At 36.9% G+C, this 20,834-nt stretch overlaps 1 protein-coding gene across 10 annotated transcripts in view; it reads right to left on the bottom strand.

The window, feature by feature from the left end:
• LOC150099238 (uncharacterized) overlaps positions 1 to 20,834 on the bottom strand; it is an 825,097-nt gene that overhangs the window by 132,329 nt on the left and 671,934 nt on the right. For all 10 annotated transcript variants that reach the window (XM_090403353.1, XM_090403348.1, XM_090403355.1 and 7 more), the window contains one exon: positions 2,025 to 2,051. In XM_090403353.1, coding sequence (XP_090259479.1) covers positions 2,025 to 2,051 — 27 coding nt within the window. The remainder of the gene's footprint in view (positions 1 to 2,024; positions 2,052 to 20,834) is intronic.

The raw sequence follows: 20,834 nt of genomic DNA, 5'->3' as shown, positions 1-20,834 counted from the left end.
CTTCCCACTCACCTCCTTTTTCCATGCTATAGCTCCCAGGTGTCTCCTAAGCTTTCCATAATCCCCAGCCTGGTAGTTCCACATATATCCCTTCTTTATAGAAGTTTTCATGTGTCTAGCTGCAACCCATGTGATCACTTCTTGGTCACTCTCTCCAACCAGGGGAAGATTAGACATCCCATTCACAATCACATCCTATGATGATATAACCAGATCTCAGACTACTAACCCTCATGTGCCCTCAGTTATGTACTGCCTAAGATTGTTGTCCCTTAAGAACTCAAGAAATTCATATTTGTTCTCCTTATTCCCTGATGCTATCTCTTCATTCCAATCAATATTGCCATAGTTGAAATCACCCATAATGACCACCCTTTGCTTGCTCACTAAGCCAAGTTGCCTATACATTTCTCTGTCTCCATCTTCTACATTCCCTTACTGCTTCAAAAATACTGCTACTTTTTTCTCCTTGTATCTCAACCTTACATGGACATAATTCCTCTACTATCATCAGCAGCACTTCCCCCTCCCTTCTTGTCTTTCTTATCTTCACAAAAACATCATATTCCTCCATTTCTATTCCCATCAAGATGTCATTTTCATCCAACCATGTTTCACTTATTACAACTATTATTTTGACAATTATTAAAATAATAATTCTGATTATTATTGGTCTATAGACCAAGAAAATAAATCCCAAAATTATTTTCTTGGTCTATAGCTAGTCATACTTATGCTGTCCCCTGTCTATGATTTCTCCTTACCTGTTCCTGTCTGCTCTTCTTTTGCCCCACACAGCCACTCAGACTGAACAATCCCTCCCCCCCCTAATGTATCCCTGGACATTTCATTCCTTGACCATCCCCATGTGGGCATTCATCATTCATGAATGCCCATATGTAGCTCACCTCCCTGGCTCATCCATTTTCTTGTCCAACTTGCTTTCCTGTTGTCACATTCTCTTTTCCATTCACAACCACATCAGTCTCACCTAGTCCGCTCTCCTGCTCATTAACATCATTTTTGACTTCCACTAATATCTTGTTTGCATCACTCGTTACACTTCGCTGCAGCAGCAACCTTCCAAAATGACTCACTCCAAAACCATTCAGATTCAGTCCATCACTCTTACACTCCATTTGTCTCTCAAACTCGTCCCACATGTCATCACTGTCATACCTGGGCAGCACACAAACTACCCTTCCTACCATACAGTTAGTTGCACTTTGAATTGAGAACACTGAGTGCCTAAGGTAAAACATATTTTAAAAATTTTATTTTACTTAGTGCTATCACAAAAACAAAAAAAACAGAAGGACATGAACTCTTAGAACATGTGCTGTTTCCAAGGGCTTGGCTAATAAGTTGTCACAAAATGAAGTAGCAAAGAAATATGAAATATCACAATCACAAGTATCACAAATAGGCACTTGAAATGTAGTTAGTGTAAGGTATTTGCATTTTTTGTGTTTTTTCTTCAAAAAAAAAATTTTAATTGCTTTATTCATTTGTGCTATATCTTCTTATTAATATATCATTACATAACAAAATCACTATGTATATGCATGTGTAAGATATTCATACTGCTGACATATGCATCTTTGGGACTACATAAATTCACTATTAGTGAGTTGCAGATGGAATGGTGTATAGGCAGAGGATTAAGTAGTGTGAATGGTGGGTTGTATTGTGTTGTGTGAAGTGTTCTCCATAGCAAGTCCTTAGAGGTGTCACATAATAATAATTGTGTCTTAGTCAATATCCTCAATACTTATTATAAAGTAAGACACGTTTCTTGTATGGAATATATACATACTATATATCTACTAACACAAAAAATTAATTTCTTGCTAAGCAATAATTTCTTTCAGTAATCAAAATATAAAAACTAATAACAAATTTTCTTTTTTTTCTTTAGATTTGCATAATCTGAGTAACTACATTATGTGATAAGTTTACAACATTGTTTGTAATAAACAAACACAACACATTCTTTATACATTGTTTATGTAATGCATGCTCACCTTCATTCCATCCAATCCAGGAGGACCCTAAATTGAAATGATACTCTAGATTATTTTATATAAAGAATACATACACAAAGTACACTGCATTGTAAATATCAAATTACACTTTTACAAACCCTTCTTCACATCCATAGCAGTATAACATATAGTTAAAATAAGACGATGACTTGAAAAACACAATGACTATAAAAATATATACAATGACCAAATTATTGTTCACTTAATAAACATTCACTGCTTAATACTAAAGGATAATTAATCTTAATCTAAATATGATAAATACAAACAGAATTAGGAAATCAGAAATAAAATATTCTATTTCCAATGGGATTCTAATGTATTATCATCATTAGAGTATTATTATTATTACAAACCTATGGAGTCAAAAGACCAATATGTCTTTTGGCTAATAAGGTCCATAACAGGCTGTTACAGTGCAGATATCACACTTGAAATTTTGCAGTATAATAACATAAATGTCCAGTCATTATAATTACTATGGAAAAGTAAGTTGTGATAAAGCTGCTGAGCAGCCCAATGCACTGCCATCATGCCAAAGTAATCATTTGTGTAATTACACTAAAGATTCAAAAATGGGTGGATCAGGATACGATACTCTATAGAGGCCAACATGGTTTTGTTAAAGGTAGATCCTGCCTTAGCAATCTATTAACTATTCATAATAGGATAACATCCGAGTTGGACAAAGGAACTGGCTACACAGTGGTGCTTCTGGATTTTGCTAAGGCTTTTGACAGGATACCCCATAGAACACTGTTACGCAAATTGGAGCAGATGGGAATGGATATTAAATTGGTGATATGGATAGGAGAATGGCTCAGGGAGAGATACCATAAGGTGGTGTATGGAGGAGCCGAGTCCAGAATGAAGCAGGTGACCAGTGGTGTGCCTCAGGGCTCTGTGCTTGAGCCAATGTTGTTTAATTTGTATATAAATGATATAGGAAATGGCTTAAAGGGAGATATTCAGTTGTTTGCTGATGATGCAAAGTTGTGTAGTGCAATAAAAAATCAAGCTGATGTTGAAAGTTTGCAGGAGGATTTAAATAAGCTGGTAAAATGGGCAAAAGAAAATGGATGTCAGTTCAATGTGGAAAAGTGTAAAGTCATGCATTTTGGGATTAAAAGATTACCAGCTGTGTACTACATCGATGGAAAGGTACTCCAAGAGATTGATGAGGCTAGGGACTTAGGGCTATTGGTAGATAGGGAGATGAAGTTCAGAGGACACATTGCTAAGGTGTCCAAGATTGCACATAGGATTACTTGGTTGTTGAAGAACACACTGACATCCAGAGATAAAGAGGTTATTATTCCCCTTTATAAAGCATTGATACTTCCACATTTGGATTACTGTGCTCAGGTCTGGTCACCTGAATTCCTGGGAGATGAGGAGGCTGTGGAGAGGGTTCAGAGAAGAGTGACCAAGTTGGTGAGTGATATAAAAAATGCTCCCTACATTGATAGATTGAGAGCTTGTGGATTGCAGAGATTGGTTGATAGGCGAAGAAGAGGGGATATGATAGAAACATTCAAATTACTAAAAGGTTTTTATAGGATTGATGCAGGGGAAATGTTTCAGCTGTGTGATAGTGATGGAAGAACAAGAGGTCATCTGTGGAAATTAAAGAAGAGTGTGGTTAACAAAGGTGTCAGAACAAGGTTTTTTGCCTGGAGGGTGGTGAATGAGTGGAATTCATTGCCTGACTTAGTTGTGAGCTCTTCGTCTGTAAATGAATTCAAGAAGAGATATGACAGATATTGTTTTGCTAGTTTGGGTCTCCCGCGATGAGTCTACTGACTCCATGGAGATACCCGTAATAATAATAATAATAATAATAATAAAAAAGCTAAAGCTATGAAGTGAGTGTCTGTTAATTGTGTGTATATATCCTTAGCCCACTTTTGCTTGTTTTGCAGTAGTTTTTCAGGAGGGAAAATCCTAGCATGAATTCACTACCATAATGTTATGATCTTATTTTCTTAATTGAAAATGAGTTTATACATTATGGTAGTGAATTCACAGTGAATTTGTAAGGGTAGTGAATTCACTACCTTTACAAAAGATTCCTCACATTCTAAACAGGATTCACACTCAGGTTTTTTCGACAACTATAAGGCATAGTTATTCTTCCAACTGTGTTGCAGAGGTGCCTAGTATTAAAAAAGTGAAACAAAGAGTAGAGATTACAGTGAGTGGTAAGAGACAGGAGCGAATGCAAGCCTAAAGATTATCAATGACAGAATGAAAATGATTATGGATGTGGGAAAAAAAGAAACAAAAGAAGTTATTGTGGATTCTGCTTATTTATCAGTCTCAAAACAGGTCACTATATTTATTCACAAATATCAGAATCATAATATTTTGATTACAGTGCAGATATCACTCTTAACAATCTCTCAGACCTTAATAGAAAGCAACTTAACCACATGTTTCTTAAACAAAATAAAAAACATTGTTTACATTATTTAATTTAGCAAATTAGACAGAGATTCTGTAGCTAAGAATGTTGAATTCATGCCAAACTAAAAGAAATAAAAGTAGTGAATTTTGACATGGACTGTCAGTTTGTCCAAAAATATTGGCCTAAGTTAAATGCTGTTGACCAAAGATGATGATATTATGATTATTATTATTATTTCCAAATATGTTATTAATCTTTTAATAATAATAAAATATTTAATAACAAGTCTCTGGAGAGACCTTCAGGGAATCATCAAGGAAGAACACGCACACTAGCTATCATACCTTTTTTCTTGAATTCAATCACACAAACTTCAAGCAATCCATTCCAATCATGCACCGCCCCATGAGAGAAAAATCTAGCTCTCACTCCACTGTATTCATTCTCAACCTCCATGGATGTCCTCTCTCTCTCTCTCTCTCTCCATCCCCCATGAAATGAAAAATTCCACCTATTGGTATCCTCTGATAAGACTTCGAGAATAGTCTCTCATATTTATATTTACTATGGTGAAGTAAAGTGGCCTTCTTTCTAGGCTGTGGCAGGGATTCAAAGTGTGGTCAGCAAGCCCTGATTGGTCATAGTGAAGGAACCAGACATAATCCGTGTACTTGATGATTCTGATGTTGAATGCCCTGACAACTGCAAGGTACCTTAAATTATATTTTTGGTTTAATCTTTTATCCAAGTGTAAGCAAATAAAGTTTGCGCTGAAGTATTTTCAGGACTGGGCAACTCGTATATAGAAGCTAATGACTTCACATCCCTTGCCCTAGTATCCCATAATGCAAAGCATATATCCTTACAAACATGTATAATGCTATGCATTATGGGAAGGGTCACAACCGAGACCGGTTTTGACCTTTATTGATGTCTCATCAGTGGGAGCCAGACCTAGAGGTACCTTGATTCACTGACATACAAATCAATCTAACATTTAGTCAAAGTACTAACACCTAGTCCCAGTATACTGGCAACACCTCTTCATACATAAACAACTCTGCCCACTTTAAGCCCAGTATAAAAAAAACTCACTTTCCAACACATACTACAAATTGATTAAATTCAATGTCTCCTTTCTATCCACTTAATGACACTTATCCAAGCTGAATTTTTTCAGTTAACCATGAAAGACTATATCATTTGGTAAGGAAAATTCTATAAAAAATAAAAGAGAAGATAGCCATGAACTCTCGTGTTCTCTCCTTTCTGTCTGCTTTCTCTCCCCCCCAACTATTTCATGGAGACCTTTGAAAAGGAGGAAAGCCTTAAACTCTGTCCCACATAGACCCAATATGTGGACAATCTCTCAATTTGGCCACACAGCTCAGATGCTCTTAACTTCTTTTTAACTTCTTCCCTTGATTAGACAACAACAACGTGGTGAATCCTGGCATTATCGATTAACAGAAAACCCACCCACACAAACAGGATAAATTCACCAACAATCACACGATCCTCCCTCCTATATAGTATGAGATCATAAAAACCTTTAGATCTCATACTGTTGTATGAGATCATAAGGTTGCTCTATTATATACACATATAATATAAGAGAGCAAAATTGATTTGTTCCAATAATTATGTCCTCCCCCAATGAACTTCACCACATTCACAAAAACATTCTTAGTCAATGGTAACAATCCACACCAAAATAAAAAGAAAATATTAATCTATCACCATCCATCATATCCAGGGAATGTTTGAAAAACTAGAAAAAAATCCTAAAACACATGTAAGTGGTTACAGAGACCATTGTAAAAAATTGACTTCCCTTATCTGTTCTCCCAAAGGCCATTATGGCAACTCAGGATTTGCTGAGCACACTTTGGATATCCCAAATGGAATACACTGGAAAAAAGGTCTCACCATAGCAAATCTAAATACTTCATCACCACATTCACAAAAGCCCTCTTAGCCAATGACTATAATCCACACCAAAATCAAAAATGATTAAAATCCCATATCCTGGAATCTGCCTCAGCCTTAAGAAACTATCCAAACTGCAACATATTTGGATGTATGAAACTGCCTCAAATTTGGAAAGCACTCATCCTAATAACATCAGCCCAACAGTCAACACCCATTCTTGCTGACTAGGAGACATGATTCTGTATATAGTTTCATGATTATGGCAACTGACTTTGCTGAAACAGAAGCATTAATCAAAATTTTTCTAATACATAATTACACATTGTAACATCCTTAAAAAGGCTATTATAACAGTCTACAAGATAGAGTTCAAACCAAATTAAACTTATGTCAGAACAAGGTTTTTTGCCTGGAGGGTGGTGAATGAGTGGAATTCATTGCCTGACTTAGTTGTGAGCTCTTCGTCTGTAAATGAATTCAAGAAGAGATATGACAGATATTGTTTTGCTAGTTTGGGTCTCCCGCGATGAGTCTACTGACTCCATGGAGATACCCGTAATAATAATAATAAATAATAATAATAATAAATAAATGTGAATGAAAGTCAGGTTAGAAAATAATGCAGTTGATTAAAGACTAGAGACCACAGATAAGAAAGCTCTGAGAATTAAAAGAGTGAATAGACAGCATAAATGGCAGAATAATATTAAAAATGAAGATATTAGGACAATGTTAGCAAAGCTGACTTGAGAGGAACAGAATGGGATAGGAAAGGTTAGCAAAACAGGTGTTTGATGCTAAATGGCAGGAAAAAGTCCCAGAGGAAGACCAAGATCAGTGGGCTGATGAATTCAGAAGTGCTCTAGAAGACAGAAATATACAACAGACAAAAGCTCATATGATTATCATTCACAATATGATTATCATTCACATGGAATAACATAGACTGATGCCTATTTCCTACAGTACTAGCCTCATGCTAGAAATTGTTTCATGCAAGTAGTGCTGATGCTTTTTTTTCGTAAATCAGATTGTACCTCTTGGTTCTAAAATGAATTTTTATCTTTAGAAAATTGGGAATAACTTCATTATTTCTGCACATTTTAAGGAACTTAAGCCTGTTTAGAATTTTTTTTTTTTTGCTTAATACATAATTTTGAAAATTGTGAATGAAAGATCATGAGTATGCATAATTGAATTGAGGTTTCCACCATGGTGTGAGTTATTCATTATGGCATATCCAGTATAAACCATGAATAGTAAACATCAAGAAAAATTTGTTCACTCAACTATATATTAGAACAGCAATTGTTTTAATCAATCCACCCCCTCTGCTAAAAAATATCTCCACAGTGGAATTGAAGGCCCTGATGAATAATAAAAATTACATCTTAGTTTTAAAAGCTGATAAAGAAAATGTTCTTAATTTTGAACTGAACATATACAGAATAAGATGAATGATCTTCTTAATGATACTAATACTTATAGACAACTGGAGAATGACCCCACACATGGAGTTCTCATAATAAAACAAATGATTTATCATCATCATCATCAAATTCCTGACACGTACCCTCAAGGGGCGTACAGGATATGATAGTACTAGATGAAAAATTTACATTATTAATAACTTCCTATCTACAATTTTCCTCCAAATCAGTCTGTTACTTCTCAAGACTCCACCCTTATCAGATCTTATATTTCATCTAAGGCACTTTGTACCGTATCAGTCCACCTATATCTTGGTGTTCCTCTGGGTCATTTTCCTGCCAACCTGGCAGAGAATACTTCTTTTGCTAATCTTTCTTTGCCCGTTCTGTTCAAGTGACCATACCACCTGAGATTAGCTCTGCTAACACATTCCTCGATGCTGACAATGTCAAGTTGTTTTCCTAATATCCTCGTTTTTAATATGATATTGCCATTGATGCCATCTGTTCACGCCTCTAATCTTTCTCAGGACTCTCATATCTGCGGTCTCTAGTCTTTGGTCAAGTGTTTTACTTCTGACCCAGCTCTCAGATCCATAAGTTAAAACTGGTTTGAACACTGTCTTGTATACAGCTAATTTAGTGTTCCGACTAATTTCTCTCTTATTCCATATGAATTTATTCAATTGACTTCCCACCATACCAGCTTTGCTGATTCTGTTGTCTATTTCTATATTTAATTTACCATCTTCACTAAAAATCGTGCCTAAGTAGCTGAAATGTTTTACTTGTTCCACAGGTTCCCCATTCAAAACACAGTTGACATTTTCAACGATTCTACCTATTTTCATTGTCTTTTTATTGCTGACCTTCATACCATATCTATTACAACAGTTATTTAATTTGGTCAGCGAATCTTGCAGACTTGTAGCGGATTTATTTAGAAGTATAACATCGTCCACATAAAGCAAAGAGCTGACATTAGCATTTCCAATTTTGATATCAGGTTTAATACCACTTTCCTTCATAATATGATCCATATAAATAATGAATAACAGAGGGGATAATGTACATCCTTGTCTCACACCAGATTTAACATTAAACCATCTTCCTGTTCTTCCTTCAATTCTAACTGCTGACTTGCAACTCAAATAAAGACTAAGTATTGCTTGATATAATGCACCATTGACATCATATAACTGTAGTGTATTGAATAGCTTCTCTCTTGGCACCTTGTCGTATGCCTTTTCCAGATCTACAAAACTTAAATACAGATCTTTGTTATATTCCCATGCTTTCTCAACTATTTGTTGTACAGTGAAGATCTGATCCTGACAGCCTCTATTTGGCCTGAATCCAGCTTGTTCTTCACCAAGCTTTTCTTCCACAATTTTTCTCAATCGTTTCTCAAGTATACTGGCATAAATCTTGCCTGGAACACTCAGTAGGTAAATACCTCTGTAATTCTCACATTCAGTTTTATTTCCCTTTTTATATATGGGTACTATTAGAGCTCCACACCAATCATCAGGAATTCATTCCTCTGTCCAGGCCGTCTGAACTATGCAGTGCAGCCACTGTAAGACTTTTATACCACCATGCTTCAGCATTTCTGGTCGAATACAGGGCCGGATTTACGTATAAGCTAAAAAGGCTACAGATTACGGCCTCGCAATGTGCTGGGGCCTCAAATAAAAAAACAAAAAAATATAAAAATTGATAAAAAAATATTCGTAGAAAAATCACTCAAACGAAGTAAGACATATCACGCTGATAATTTCTAAATAATTTTAAATATACAAAATATAACATTAAAATAATTTTGGTGCATTGTAAAAGTGATTGAGATATTTTGTCTTTTTTTTTTTTTTTGAGCCTTATTTGTCGTTTTTAAAACCCTTTAATTCTATAATTATTTCTGTGATTTTGTAAACGCATACTTTATTATTTTAAAGTATTCGTTTATTTTATTATTTAAGAAAAATTTAAAATCACATACCATGTGATTTTAAATTTTTCTGAGACCAGCTGATGTAATTTAAAACAGTAGGGGGCCTCTGGGTTTTGTATAGCTTAGGGCCTCAGCAAGTCTAAATCTGGCCCTGGTCGAATATCATCTACTCCTGCTGCCTTTCCACATTTCAGGACTTTCATGACTTTTTCTACTTCAAGTATGGATATGTATTCCTGACTGTAGGACTGTTGAGTGTTTTTTCCCACTGGGCTTTCATTGCTTGTTTCGTTTAGCAATTTTTCGAAGTAATTACTCCATACTTCAAGGATATCTTTTTCTCCCGTTTTTATGTTACCTTTATCATCTCTAAGTCCTTTTACAGCACTCTTTCCTCTATTTCTAAGCTTCTTCAACCACATCCAGAGTATCTTACCACCTTATTGATATTTATTTTCTATGTTCTTGCCAAAGTCCTCCCACGACTTTTTTTAGCTAGTTTTACACACCGTTTAGCTTTGTTACATTTGTCTCTGTATTCTCTAAGAGCACAAGCTGATTTATTTGCCAGGAACTTTTGATATGCTTTCTTCTTTTCCTTCACTGCCTCTTTAACTTCTTGTGTACACTATGGAGTTCTGATTTTTCTATCTGTGCAGACAACCTCACCACATGCCTCTCTAGCTGAATCAATCAGGGTTTTCTTCAAGGTTTGCCACTGAATCTCCAAGGTTTCGTTCTTGTTCTCAAACTCTTTCATTTTTTCTTCAATGATCTTTGTGTATTTTAGTCTACAGTTCACATCTGAGAGCTGCTCAACTTTTATTCGCTTTAAAACTTTCTTACATGTCATTCTTTTTAATATGAAATTCAATTTTATCCTGTTCAAGACTAAATAGTGATCGCTTCCAATTTCAAATCCTCTGTACACTCTGGTGTCCTACACCAGGGAGAAAACATCACTATCAACAATAACATAGGAATAAGATAAATAAGAATAAGAAGAGGCAAGGAATAAGAAAAGTCTCATTGACTTTTCTTATTCCTTGCCTCTTCTCTCCATGTGAATTTGTGCACATTTTTATGTTGGAACATGGTGTTAGTAATAACCAGCCCATGTCCTGAGCAGAAATCCAACAAGTATTTGCCATTATTATTAGCTTTGCTCTTTTCTCCAAATTTTCCCAAAACATTTTTGTGTGTCTGACAATCACTTCCTACTCTGCTATTTAGATCCCCAACAAGGACCAACTATTCCTTTTTCATTGTGTCAGTAGCTTTCTCTAGAGCCTCAAAAAATTCTTCCACTTCTACCTTAGTAGAGCCTTCTGTGGGACCATAGGAACAAATAAGTCTCGTTGTCCAGTTCCCCATTCTAATATTTGCCCACATCACTCTACTTGAGACTGTCTGCCATTCAAGAAGATTAGCCTCGTATTTAGTGTTGAATACTATGGCTACCCCTTCTTTTCCTTGATTGTCATTGCCTGAATATAATATTTTTTATTTATTGCTTAGAAAGATCTCACCAGTTTTTGTCTTTTTTGTTTCAGTCACTTTGAACCTTCAACATCACCACAGTTAAAGATCGGTACTATCTAATTCCTCAGCTAACTCCATTTCTTTGCCATTCAGGCTTCTTATGTTGATAGTACCGATCTTTAACTGTGGTGATGTTGAGTTGGTGTGCTTTCAGATTTGTTCCAGTAGCTGACTTTTCGCTGTTCGCCCTGATTCCCTGGCAAAAACAACAGGGGCCTCATTTAACCGGGCAATGCCCCAGCTGGCATAAAATTTTGTCATGTTGTACCATCATTTTCTATATTGGTTTAAGCCAACAAGAATACAATTTGGTCAGCTAAATCCCAAATTGCCAGCCCATCCTCGTTCGTTCAGTATCCAGGTAGATACCCAACAGGGTGCACCACAAGAAGGTGAGGATTGGACATTAGGTCAGAAGCCCTGGTCAGTTCTCCACATTCCTTTAAAGGCTATGTGGAGGTCTCCTCTCAGTTATACAGCTTTGAACCTTAAGCACCCCTAATAAGGATCATTTTAACTGGCCTAAGGAAATCATAGGAAAAATTACTTCAAAATGTCCAGTCATTCCATAGGTATAATGGTACTCCTAAAATTCCTAAGGGTGTCCATCTATCGCTTTTTCAGGTATCCTTTAGGTTGTTGGCTATCTGGGCTAAGTGTAAGGGCCTGCCTGCCTGTAACAGATTTCTTGTCGGCACTGGCCACATGCCCATACCATCATAGCCATGCTTCCCTCATCTTCTCTGGGTTTGGGGCAACAACACCAAAAGTTTTCCAGATGTCATCATTTGTAATATGGTCTAGTTATGTGTATCTCAGTGTCCATCGAAGCATCTGCATCTCCATGACATGTAGTGCCTGTTCATGCTGTTTTGTTACATGCCAGACTCTGCTCCATAAAGTGCAACTGGTTGGTTGACATTGCAGTAGATCTTGGATTTGAGAGACTGGGTTATTTTTTTATCACAAAGGACTCCAGTGACCTGCTGCCATTTCAGCCAGGCAGCATTAATGCATGTTCTGGCATCTAAGATCTAAGAGGGTACTACTATCGGATGTCACACGGGATCCAAGGTACTGAAAGTTAATGTCTTAGTAAGTTCAGTACCACTGACCAGAATTGTGCCATCTGCTTGAGTGCCACATTTTAAATATTCAGTTTTTGTAAGGTTAAGTCGTGTTTTCCACTGGTTGACCAGTAATTTAAGTGGGCCAACAGGACATCGTTGGCATACAGTAGGGTCCACGAGTGAGGTTACTGCAGGTCTACTATCATTGTGTCCATGAACAGGATAAACAGAAGTGCCGATAGGGCAGATCCTTGGTGGATGCCTACCTGAACGTTAAATGGCTTGGTGACACCAGCAGCACAGCATATGGAGCTAGTGGTGTTAGTGTAGAGGAACTGCACCCAACATATATAGGCTTCAGGGAAGCATAGGTGCATAGAGCATACCAAATCAGTTTGTATGGGACCCAATCGAATGCCTTCTCCAGGTCCAGGAAGGCCATCTTACTTTTTTTCTCTGTGTCTTTCCATTAGTAGAGATGGCATGAATTGCATCTGTTGTTCCACAACCTTTTACAAAGCCACACTGATTTAGTGATATAGTAATAATGTCTCTTAAACAAGCATTGATTATGCATTCAAAAATTTTCATGGTGTGGCAGAGGAGACGAATGGGGTGGCAGTTAGTGCAAACAGTGATATCACTTTTGCCTTTCCAAATGGGTATGTAGTGCTAGTCTGCCAGTCAGATGGAATCTCGTTTTCCTTGCTGCATTTATTGAACAAACCTGTCAAACACTCCACCGCTCATTGTCTTAATTTTTACCAGGCTTCTATGGGGGATATCATCACACCTGGTCACCTTGTGGTTATTCATACCACGGATGGCATATGCAACCTCTGTGGGTGTGATATGTGGTATTTCCCCAAGAACAGGGTCAGCAGTGGGAACTGGTGGAGGTAGGTACTCTTTGTTACATACTGCATTAAAATAATCATGCCATCATTGAAGGGTGTCTGCTGGTTTTTGCAGTGGCTGTCCTTCTGCATCTTTGACATATATGACATGGTTATTTTTTTGACCATTTGTCTTAAACAAAATCTGATCTTGACAACCCTATTTGGTCTGTATCCAGCTTGTCTTCCCCAAGTTTCTTTTCCACAATTTTTCTTAACCTCTCCCAAGTATTCCTGCATAAATCTTACCTGAAATGCTCAGTAGTGAAATTCCTCTGTAATTCTCACATTCAGTTTTTTTTTTATTTATTTATTTTATTTTTTTTTTTTTTTTTTAGGGAACTACCCCACTGTAACTTCAATTATGCAGTACAATTTCTGTAAAACTTTCTACTTCCATATCAACTCTGTAACCACCATTTCAGGGGAGGTTACAGGGTTGACACTGGGGAGTTCTTTCATTTGGTTGAACAGCGGGAAGGAGTGATGACAAGAGGCCATCCCTGGAAGTTACGAAAGGAAACTGTGAGCAAGAGGGTGAGGAGTGGTTTCTTTGCATGGAGGGTGGTTGAACCATGGAATGCATTGCCTGATGGAGTGGTATGATAGACTTTGTGTTTCTTAGGGGGGGGGGGCCTCCCCTCGATGAGTCTTGATAGACTTTGTGTTTCTTAGGACCTCCCACGATGAGTCTTTTGACTCCATGGAGGCCAGAATAATAATAATAATAATCTACTCCAGCTGCTTTCTACATTTTAGGTTCCTAATGGCTTTTTTTTTTTTTTTACTTCAAGTAGTGATATGTACTGCTGACTGCATTCCTCTTGAATATTGCTCTGTCACTGCTTATCTCATTTAGTAAACTTTAATCGCTGAAAGGCCTAGATATGGAGTATTCCTTTTACAATGCTCTTTGCTCAATATCTAAGCTTTTCAATAGTCTCCCAAGCATTTTTCTATTTTTGTGATACTTATCTTCTATAACTTTTACCAATTTTTTTCTCCTACTGTATTCAGGGTATACCTACTGACACACTTACCAGAAACATTTGATATCATTTCTTCTTTTTAATGACTGCATCTTTAACTTCTTGAATCCACTATGAAGTTTGGAATTTTCTATCCTTGCAAAGAACCTCACCACATGCCTCTCTGGCTGAATCAATCTTTTTTTTTTTTTTTTTTTTTTCCTTCCAGAGTTTGCCATTTTGTCTTAAATTGATGAGGAGGAGAGAATGACTGTAAGTGAGTAAGAGGTATATGGGGAATTGAGCAAACTCGATGTCAATAAGACTGTGAGATAATATATCACCATGTATTTTGAAGAAATGTGCCAGTTGTTTAATATGAATCTAACATTGGGTCAAGTTCCAAAGGAGTGGAAGGAAGGCAAGATTCTACCACTTTATAAAGGAGATGATAGAATTCAAGCATCAAATTATAGGCAAATCTGTGTGTCAGGTGTTGTGGTTAAAGTTTTTTAGAGGCTGGTGAGAATCAGGATCCAGAAATGGGTTGACAACAATGGTATTATCTTTGATGGACAACACCAATTTTCAAAAGGGAGGACTTGTTTTAGTAATCTACGTACTTATTACAATAGGGTGACAGCTTCATTGGACAAAGGAGATGGATATACAGTAATATATTTAGATTTTGCAAAGGCATCTCATAGATTACCGCATGATAAGTTGATAGTCAATCCAGAGGGTATGGAATTGGATATTAGACTAGTGCATTAGATTGGATATTGGCTATCTGTTGCTCTCCCATACACAACAGCAAGTTGTGTATGGGGGAGCCATATCCCAGAAGAGGAAAGTCACTAGTGGTGTGCCTCAGGGGTCTGTTTTATTTTATGGCCATTGCTGTTTAACCTGTATGTTAATGATATTAGTGACAATTTGGATGGGTATATTCGTTTGTTTGCAGATGATGCAAAATTGAACTGTGAGGAGTAGAGAAGATGTTCTGGCCTTACAGGAAGACTTGAATAGATTGAGCGAATGGGCACGAGAATGGGGATGCCATTTCAATGTTGCAAAATGTAAGGCTTTAAAATTTGGGAAACAAAGATGGGAAGAAATCATGCTTTGTTGGAGGTGGAGGAAATAAGAGATCTTAGAGTGATGGTGGAAAGGATATAAAATTTAGAGGACACATTGCCAAAATTGTGAGGACAACCCAATGAATTCTGGCAATCATGCAGAGGATACTGACTTGTAGAAGTAAGGAGATTCTTGTTCCATTGTATAAGGCCTTAATTAGGTCATTATATGGGCTACAGTGCACAGATTTGGTCACCTGGGTTTCAAAAGGATGAAGAGATGTTGGAGAAGCTCCAGAGAAGATTGACCAAAATAGTTTCTGATCTCTGGAATGTTGAATATGAACAAAGGTTGAAACAATGAAATTTGCAGTCTAGCAAATAGGAGGAAGATGGGGTGATATGATAGAGAGAGAGAGAGAGAGAGAGAGATGATCATCTCAAATCACAAGATAACTCTCACCAACTGGTAAGGGGTTGTTATAGGAAAATAGTGAAGAGATTTTTCATTAAATGGTGGGAGATCAGGGGAGAACAAGACGTCATCCTTGACGTCTTGTTCTCCCCTGTCCTCCAGTATAAGGAGGGTGTAAAGAAAGGAGTGAGAAGCAGGTTTTTTTGCATGGTGAGTTGTGAATGATGGAATGCCTTGCCTGAGAGTGTAGTGTCTGCAGAGAATTTGAGAGTGTATAAGGTGTGAGCTGTGTGTATGACAAAAGGACCTAGACGAGCCTTTGACTCCATAGGTCTTAGGATAATAATAATAATTTACAGTTCATCTCTGAGAGTTACTCAACTTTGATTCTCTTTAAAACTTTCTTACATATTCCTGTTTTTAATATGATATTCATTTTAATCCTGCTCAAAATCACCATGCATTGTGAATCAGCATAAAATATTATCAGCAATAGCACAGCCAATAAGACTCTTCTTATTTCTCATGTCCTCTCTTCTCTCCCTCTGATGTTGTGCACATCTTTATCAGACATGTTATTAGTAATGATTAGTCCTTGTCCTGATTATGACAAATAGATTAGAAGTTGTTCATGACAGAGTAGTATCTCATAAAAGAAAGAAAAAAAAGTACTGCAATGTTCTATTCTCAATTATTTGTTAATAATGCAAACAACTGAATCTTGATGATTATTGGTGAAAAGTTTTATGCTTTAGAATGTGGTGTATTCTCTTGGCAAGTTTGTGCTCTAGTAGCAGATGCAATATGAGAGTTAGGTAATCTATGACTGGCAGGAACAAGGAACATATTGAAAGCATGGCAAAGGCAATTTTGAAGAAAATACCAATGATAATGATAAGTAGATTACTGCATAAAGTAAAGAGATGAATTTAACATACTTGTTTTGCTATCAGTTTTAATGTTACAATGTGATCATAATGTAATCTATATAGATGATGAATAGGATTGTGGGGAATAGTGTGCACCCTTATCTTACATCTGATTTTACATCAAATCATCTTCCAATGCATCCTTCAATTTTAACTGCTGTTTATAATCTGTTAATTCTACATATCTTTGTTCTGTGAAGATTGTACCTGCCTAGCTATTTCCCATGTCAAAATCACAAGATAACTCTCACCAACTGGTAGCATAACTGGTAATTAGTTTACGGAATTAACAACGCATATAAAGTATATTAATTAAAGGTAACTTTAATGAATAACTTCTATATTTCGGCAACGTCACGTTGCCATCTTCAGGAACATAAAGATATGGTATGTGCACGCAGGCACTAACAAAAGCAAATGAGGAAGAAAGCAAGAAACTAATATTGTTCCTAAAGTCCTAATGGTGCCCCCTGGTGGGCTAATTTGGTTGTCTTGGCAGTTGGGCTGAAGTTCTTGTAATGTAAGTCTCCCAAATTTGGGGTAGTTTCATGCACCCAAATTTGTTGAGGTTAGGAACGTTTTTTAGAGCTGCTGAAGATTCCTTGAATAATCTTTCGTATTTAAACTTGTTCCTAAAGTCCAAGTTTAGGAACAAGTTTATTTAAACATATTTAAACTTGGACTTTAGGAACAAGTTTAAATACGAAAGATTATTCAAGGAATCTTCAGCAGCTCTAAAAAACGTTCCTAACCTCAACAAATTTGGGTGCATGAAACTACCCCAAATTTGGGAGACTTACATTACAAGAACTTCAGCCCAACTGCCAAGACAACCAAATTAGCCCGCCAGGGGGCACCATTAGGACTTTAGGAACAATATTAGTTTCTTGCTTTCTTCCTCATTTGCTTCTGTTAGTGCCTGCGTGCACATACCATATCTTTATGTTCCTGAAGATGGCAACGTGACGTTGCCGAAATATAGAAGTTATTCATTAAAGTTACCTTTAATTAATATACTTTATATGCGTTGTTAATTCCGTAAACTAATTACCAGTTATGTATGACCAACGTATAAGCCTTGCTACTAGAACTGGTAGCATAGTGACTTCATCTATTATCACCATTGATTGATTGATAGTATTTAGCTTTACAGCTGTTTGGGGGTAGCTATATATGCCACCAGCTAGGGAAATGATTATGAGTAAGGAGGTTTCCTGTTGCCTTCCTTGCCATACTATATCCTATGACTGTAGCCTGTGTGTTCAAGGGGCCGGTTTGCTTGCTTATGGGATGAAAAACTCCAGATAAACTGGTGGAAAAAAATCCTGCTGTCCATGCCCAAGACCGGCTAACTTGGCTATGACTGAGAAAGATCTTTAAGCTCCTCACATCGTCGACGAGAAATGAACCTAGGACACTCCTTCCCCAGGCATATGGTCACAAAGCGCATAGCCACTAGGCTAACCACACGAACATTATCACCATATGAGATGTTATTATTAAATTCAACACTCATGTCCTATTCTTGCCTGCATGTATTGCATAAAGTAATTAACTAAGCAGCTCAAGAAAAATTTTTTGTTCACAAGTGTCCTATTCTACTTTTAGTTAAAATACACCATTATTATCACCTGCATGTCACTCACCAGTCTCATTTGCCTGAACATTGCTGAATCTTATGCCTTTGCATTTCCTGGGCTACAGCAACACACCATTACATACCTAAAATTCCTGCTCACCTCAGCCTCACACTAAATGGCTTCAAAGTCATTATCAATACTTCCTTGAAATTCCATCTGGAGGGGATACCTCTTCTAAGCTCATTAGTAATATCACATACACTTGTTTATCCTTTCTCTCTTCTCAAAGATCTATGTCTGTTATATTTATATTCTATTTCCATTAGTACATCATTCTCTGTCAATGACATAGTGACACATCTGGTCCTCTCTTGCTTTCCAAAATTCCTTACACTATCATTCCAGAAAACATTTACTTAACTGCTTCCAATGAGGCCATCCTTGAAGTTTATGTGACCACATTCATCACATAAGCTATCTATACTGGTAACTTACACTCATAGCCCGCTGTTTAAGTGTACCTGAACACACACACACGCACGGCCGCACGCACACATACATTCTTCTCTCAACAGCAATCTACCCAAGTTCACTCTGCTGCTGTCTCTCAAATGCAAACTATCTCCTATATTCAAATTTTTTTTCTCATACATCCACATAATCAAGGCATCTCTTTTTACACATCCTAACAATCATGCCATTTATAATTATTACCCTTCTCTTCAGTTCTCTGCTATTGTACCTTGCCAACAGACAACTATTCCTCTCACACTCTTCTGCTTCACTGTCTTCAAAACACTATCAGTTCCCATGCTGACTTGTTCCTAAGACGTGAATTATGCATACCTTGAATTAATTAACTAAAAGGAAATACAAACAGGAAAGCTCTTGAAAAACAAGAGTACCTTGATGGAGAAGAATTGAGGAAGTCAGCAAGTTTGAGTACCTGGGATCCATTATTAATGTGAATAATTGCTGTTCAGAAGATTAGGAATGGCTAAAACAACAGTCAGAGACTTGTCTAAAATCCTAAAATCTGGAAGGATGGATCTAATTCCCATGGGAACAAAGTTGAGGATTTTGGATGCAGTTGTTTTTCCAACAGTGACTTATGGATGTGAGACTTGGAACCTACAGAAGTCAGCCTGCTTTTAAGATGTGATGTTACAGAAGGCTGTTGAGGATATCATATACTGAAAGGCATACAAATGCAAATGAATGGGTGTTAGAAAAGATCAGTAAAACTTTAAGGCTCCTTAAGTATATTGACAAAAGAAAGATAAAAATTTTGAACACATTGAAAGGATGGAAGGAGGCCTTCTCAGAACAGTAATAGAAGGTAAAGTTCCTGAGGTCAATGAGATGGATGGATGGATGGATGGATGGTGTGTGTGTGTGTGTGTGTGTGTGTGGAGTGACTGATCTTCAGAGAGTTTAAGCCTCCAGAAAAGCATACAACAGGACTACATGGCAAGGCCTGGTGTGGCACATCACAGAGCATCGGAGTGACCATACAGCATCTGTGGATCTCCAGTGAACATAGGAATGAATGAATTTTGCCAAATTAATAGCTCATTCATAGGGAAAGGAAAAATCACTTCATTTGGCTAAAGTCCAAATGAAGAAGTTGTATAAATGTGATTGAGAGAGAATGTTTTGTTTGCGTAAGTAGATTTTTATTTAGAGAGGGTTGAATGTAGAATGAATTACTGTAGTTGTGATTAGTGCAAAAATGCAGAAGTTCTATGTAAGGTATGATAGTTAGGGAGGATCTTCCATGATGAGAAACACATTGAGATCTGTTAATGATACTGACTATAATTATCAGCAATTAGTTTTTCTCTTCTCAGAAGAAAAAGTCACTTTTCTGATTGGAAGTTCCATTTATAGAAATCTTGGTTGCATTTCAAACACTTGTTTAGCCTAAACAGTCTGCAATTCCACCAGAAATTATCCTGGTAAAGTTGTATCTTAATTTTTTTTTTTTTAATGTCCTCATGAGAATTTAATAAGGATAATTTCAGGCAATGTATTCCAGTCTCCTGTCGATCTAAAACTTACTTCCCACCCCCCTTATTCCCATACTCACATACAGCTTTCAGTGAAGGCCTTTGTCTGACACTGCATGTATAATTCCTTCCTTATTAATCTGGTAAGCTCCTCTCTCCAATTTAAAAGAGACTATATGGTAGAGACCATATTGTCTCTTTTCTACCTATCTATGTATTAAACAACTTTGCAATTTATTTTCCACTAACCTCTCTACATAAGCAATGTTCCCAAGTACATATATTGCTTGAGTTATTCATCTCTGGATCCTCTCCAAGGTTTCTGTATCACAATAGAAATTTGCTGACCAAATTTACACACACGAATCCATGCATAGGCTAATCAAGGTTTTGTACACTAATATAGCCACCTCTTTATCTCTGCTTGTTCTCATTATGATAATTAGTCCCGAGGGAACGGAAAGAAGGGAAAATAGTTCCATTGCATAAAAAAAATTCCAAGACTGCTGTTGTAAATTACCGGCTGATCAGCATATCAAGAATTGTTGTCAAGGTCTTGGAGAAAATAGTCAAGAGGAAAA

This window comes from Typopeltis vanoorti, chromosome 14 (assembly GCF_054136105.1).
Source record: "Typopeltis vanoorti isolate ZY-2024b chromosome 14, IOZ_Tvanoo_1.0, whole genome shotgun sequence".
Classification (NCBI taxonomy): domain Eukaryota; kingdom Metazoa; phylum Arthropoda; class Arachnida; order Uropygi; family Thelyphonidae; genus Typopeltis; species Typopeltis vanoorti.
Note: the sequence above shows the minus strand (reverse complement) of the source record. Positions and strands in the feature narration are given on the sequence as shown.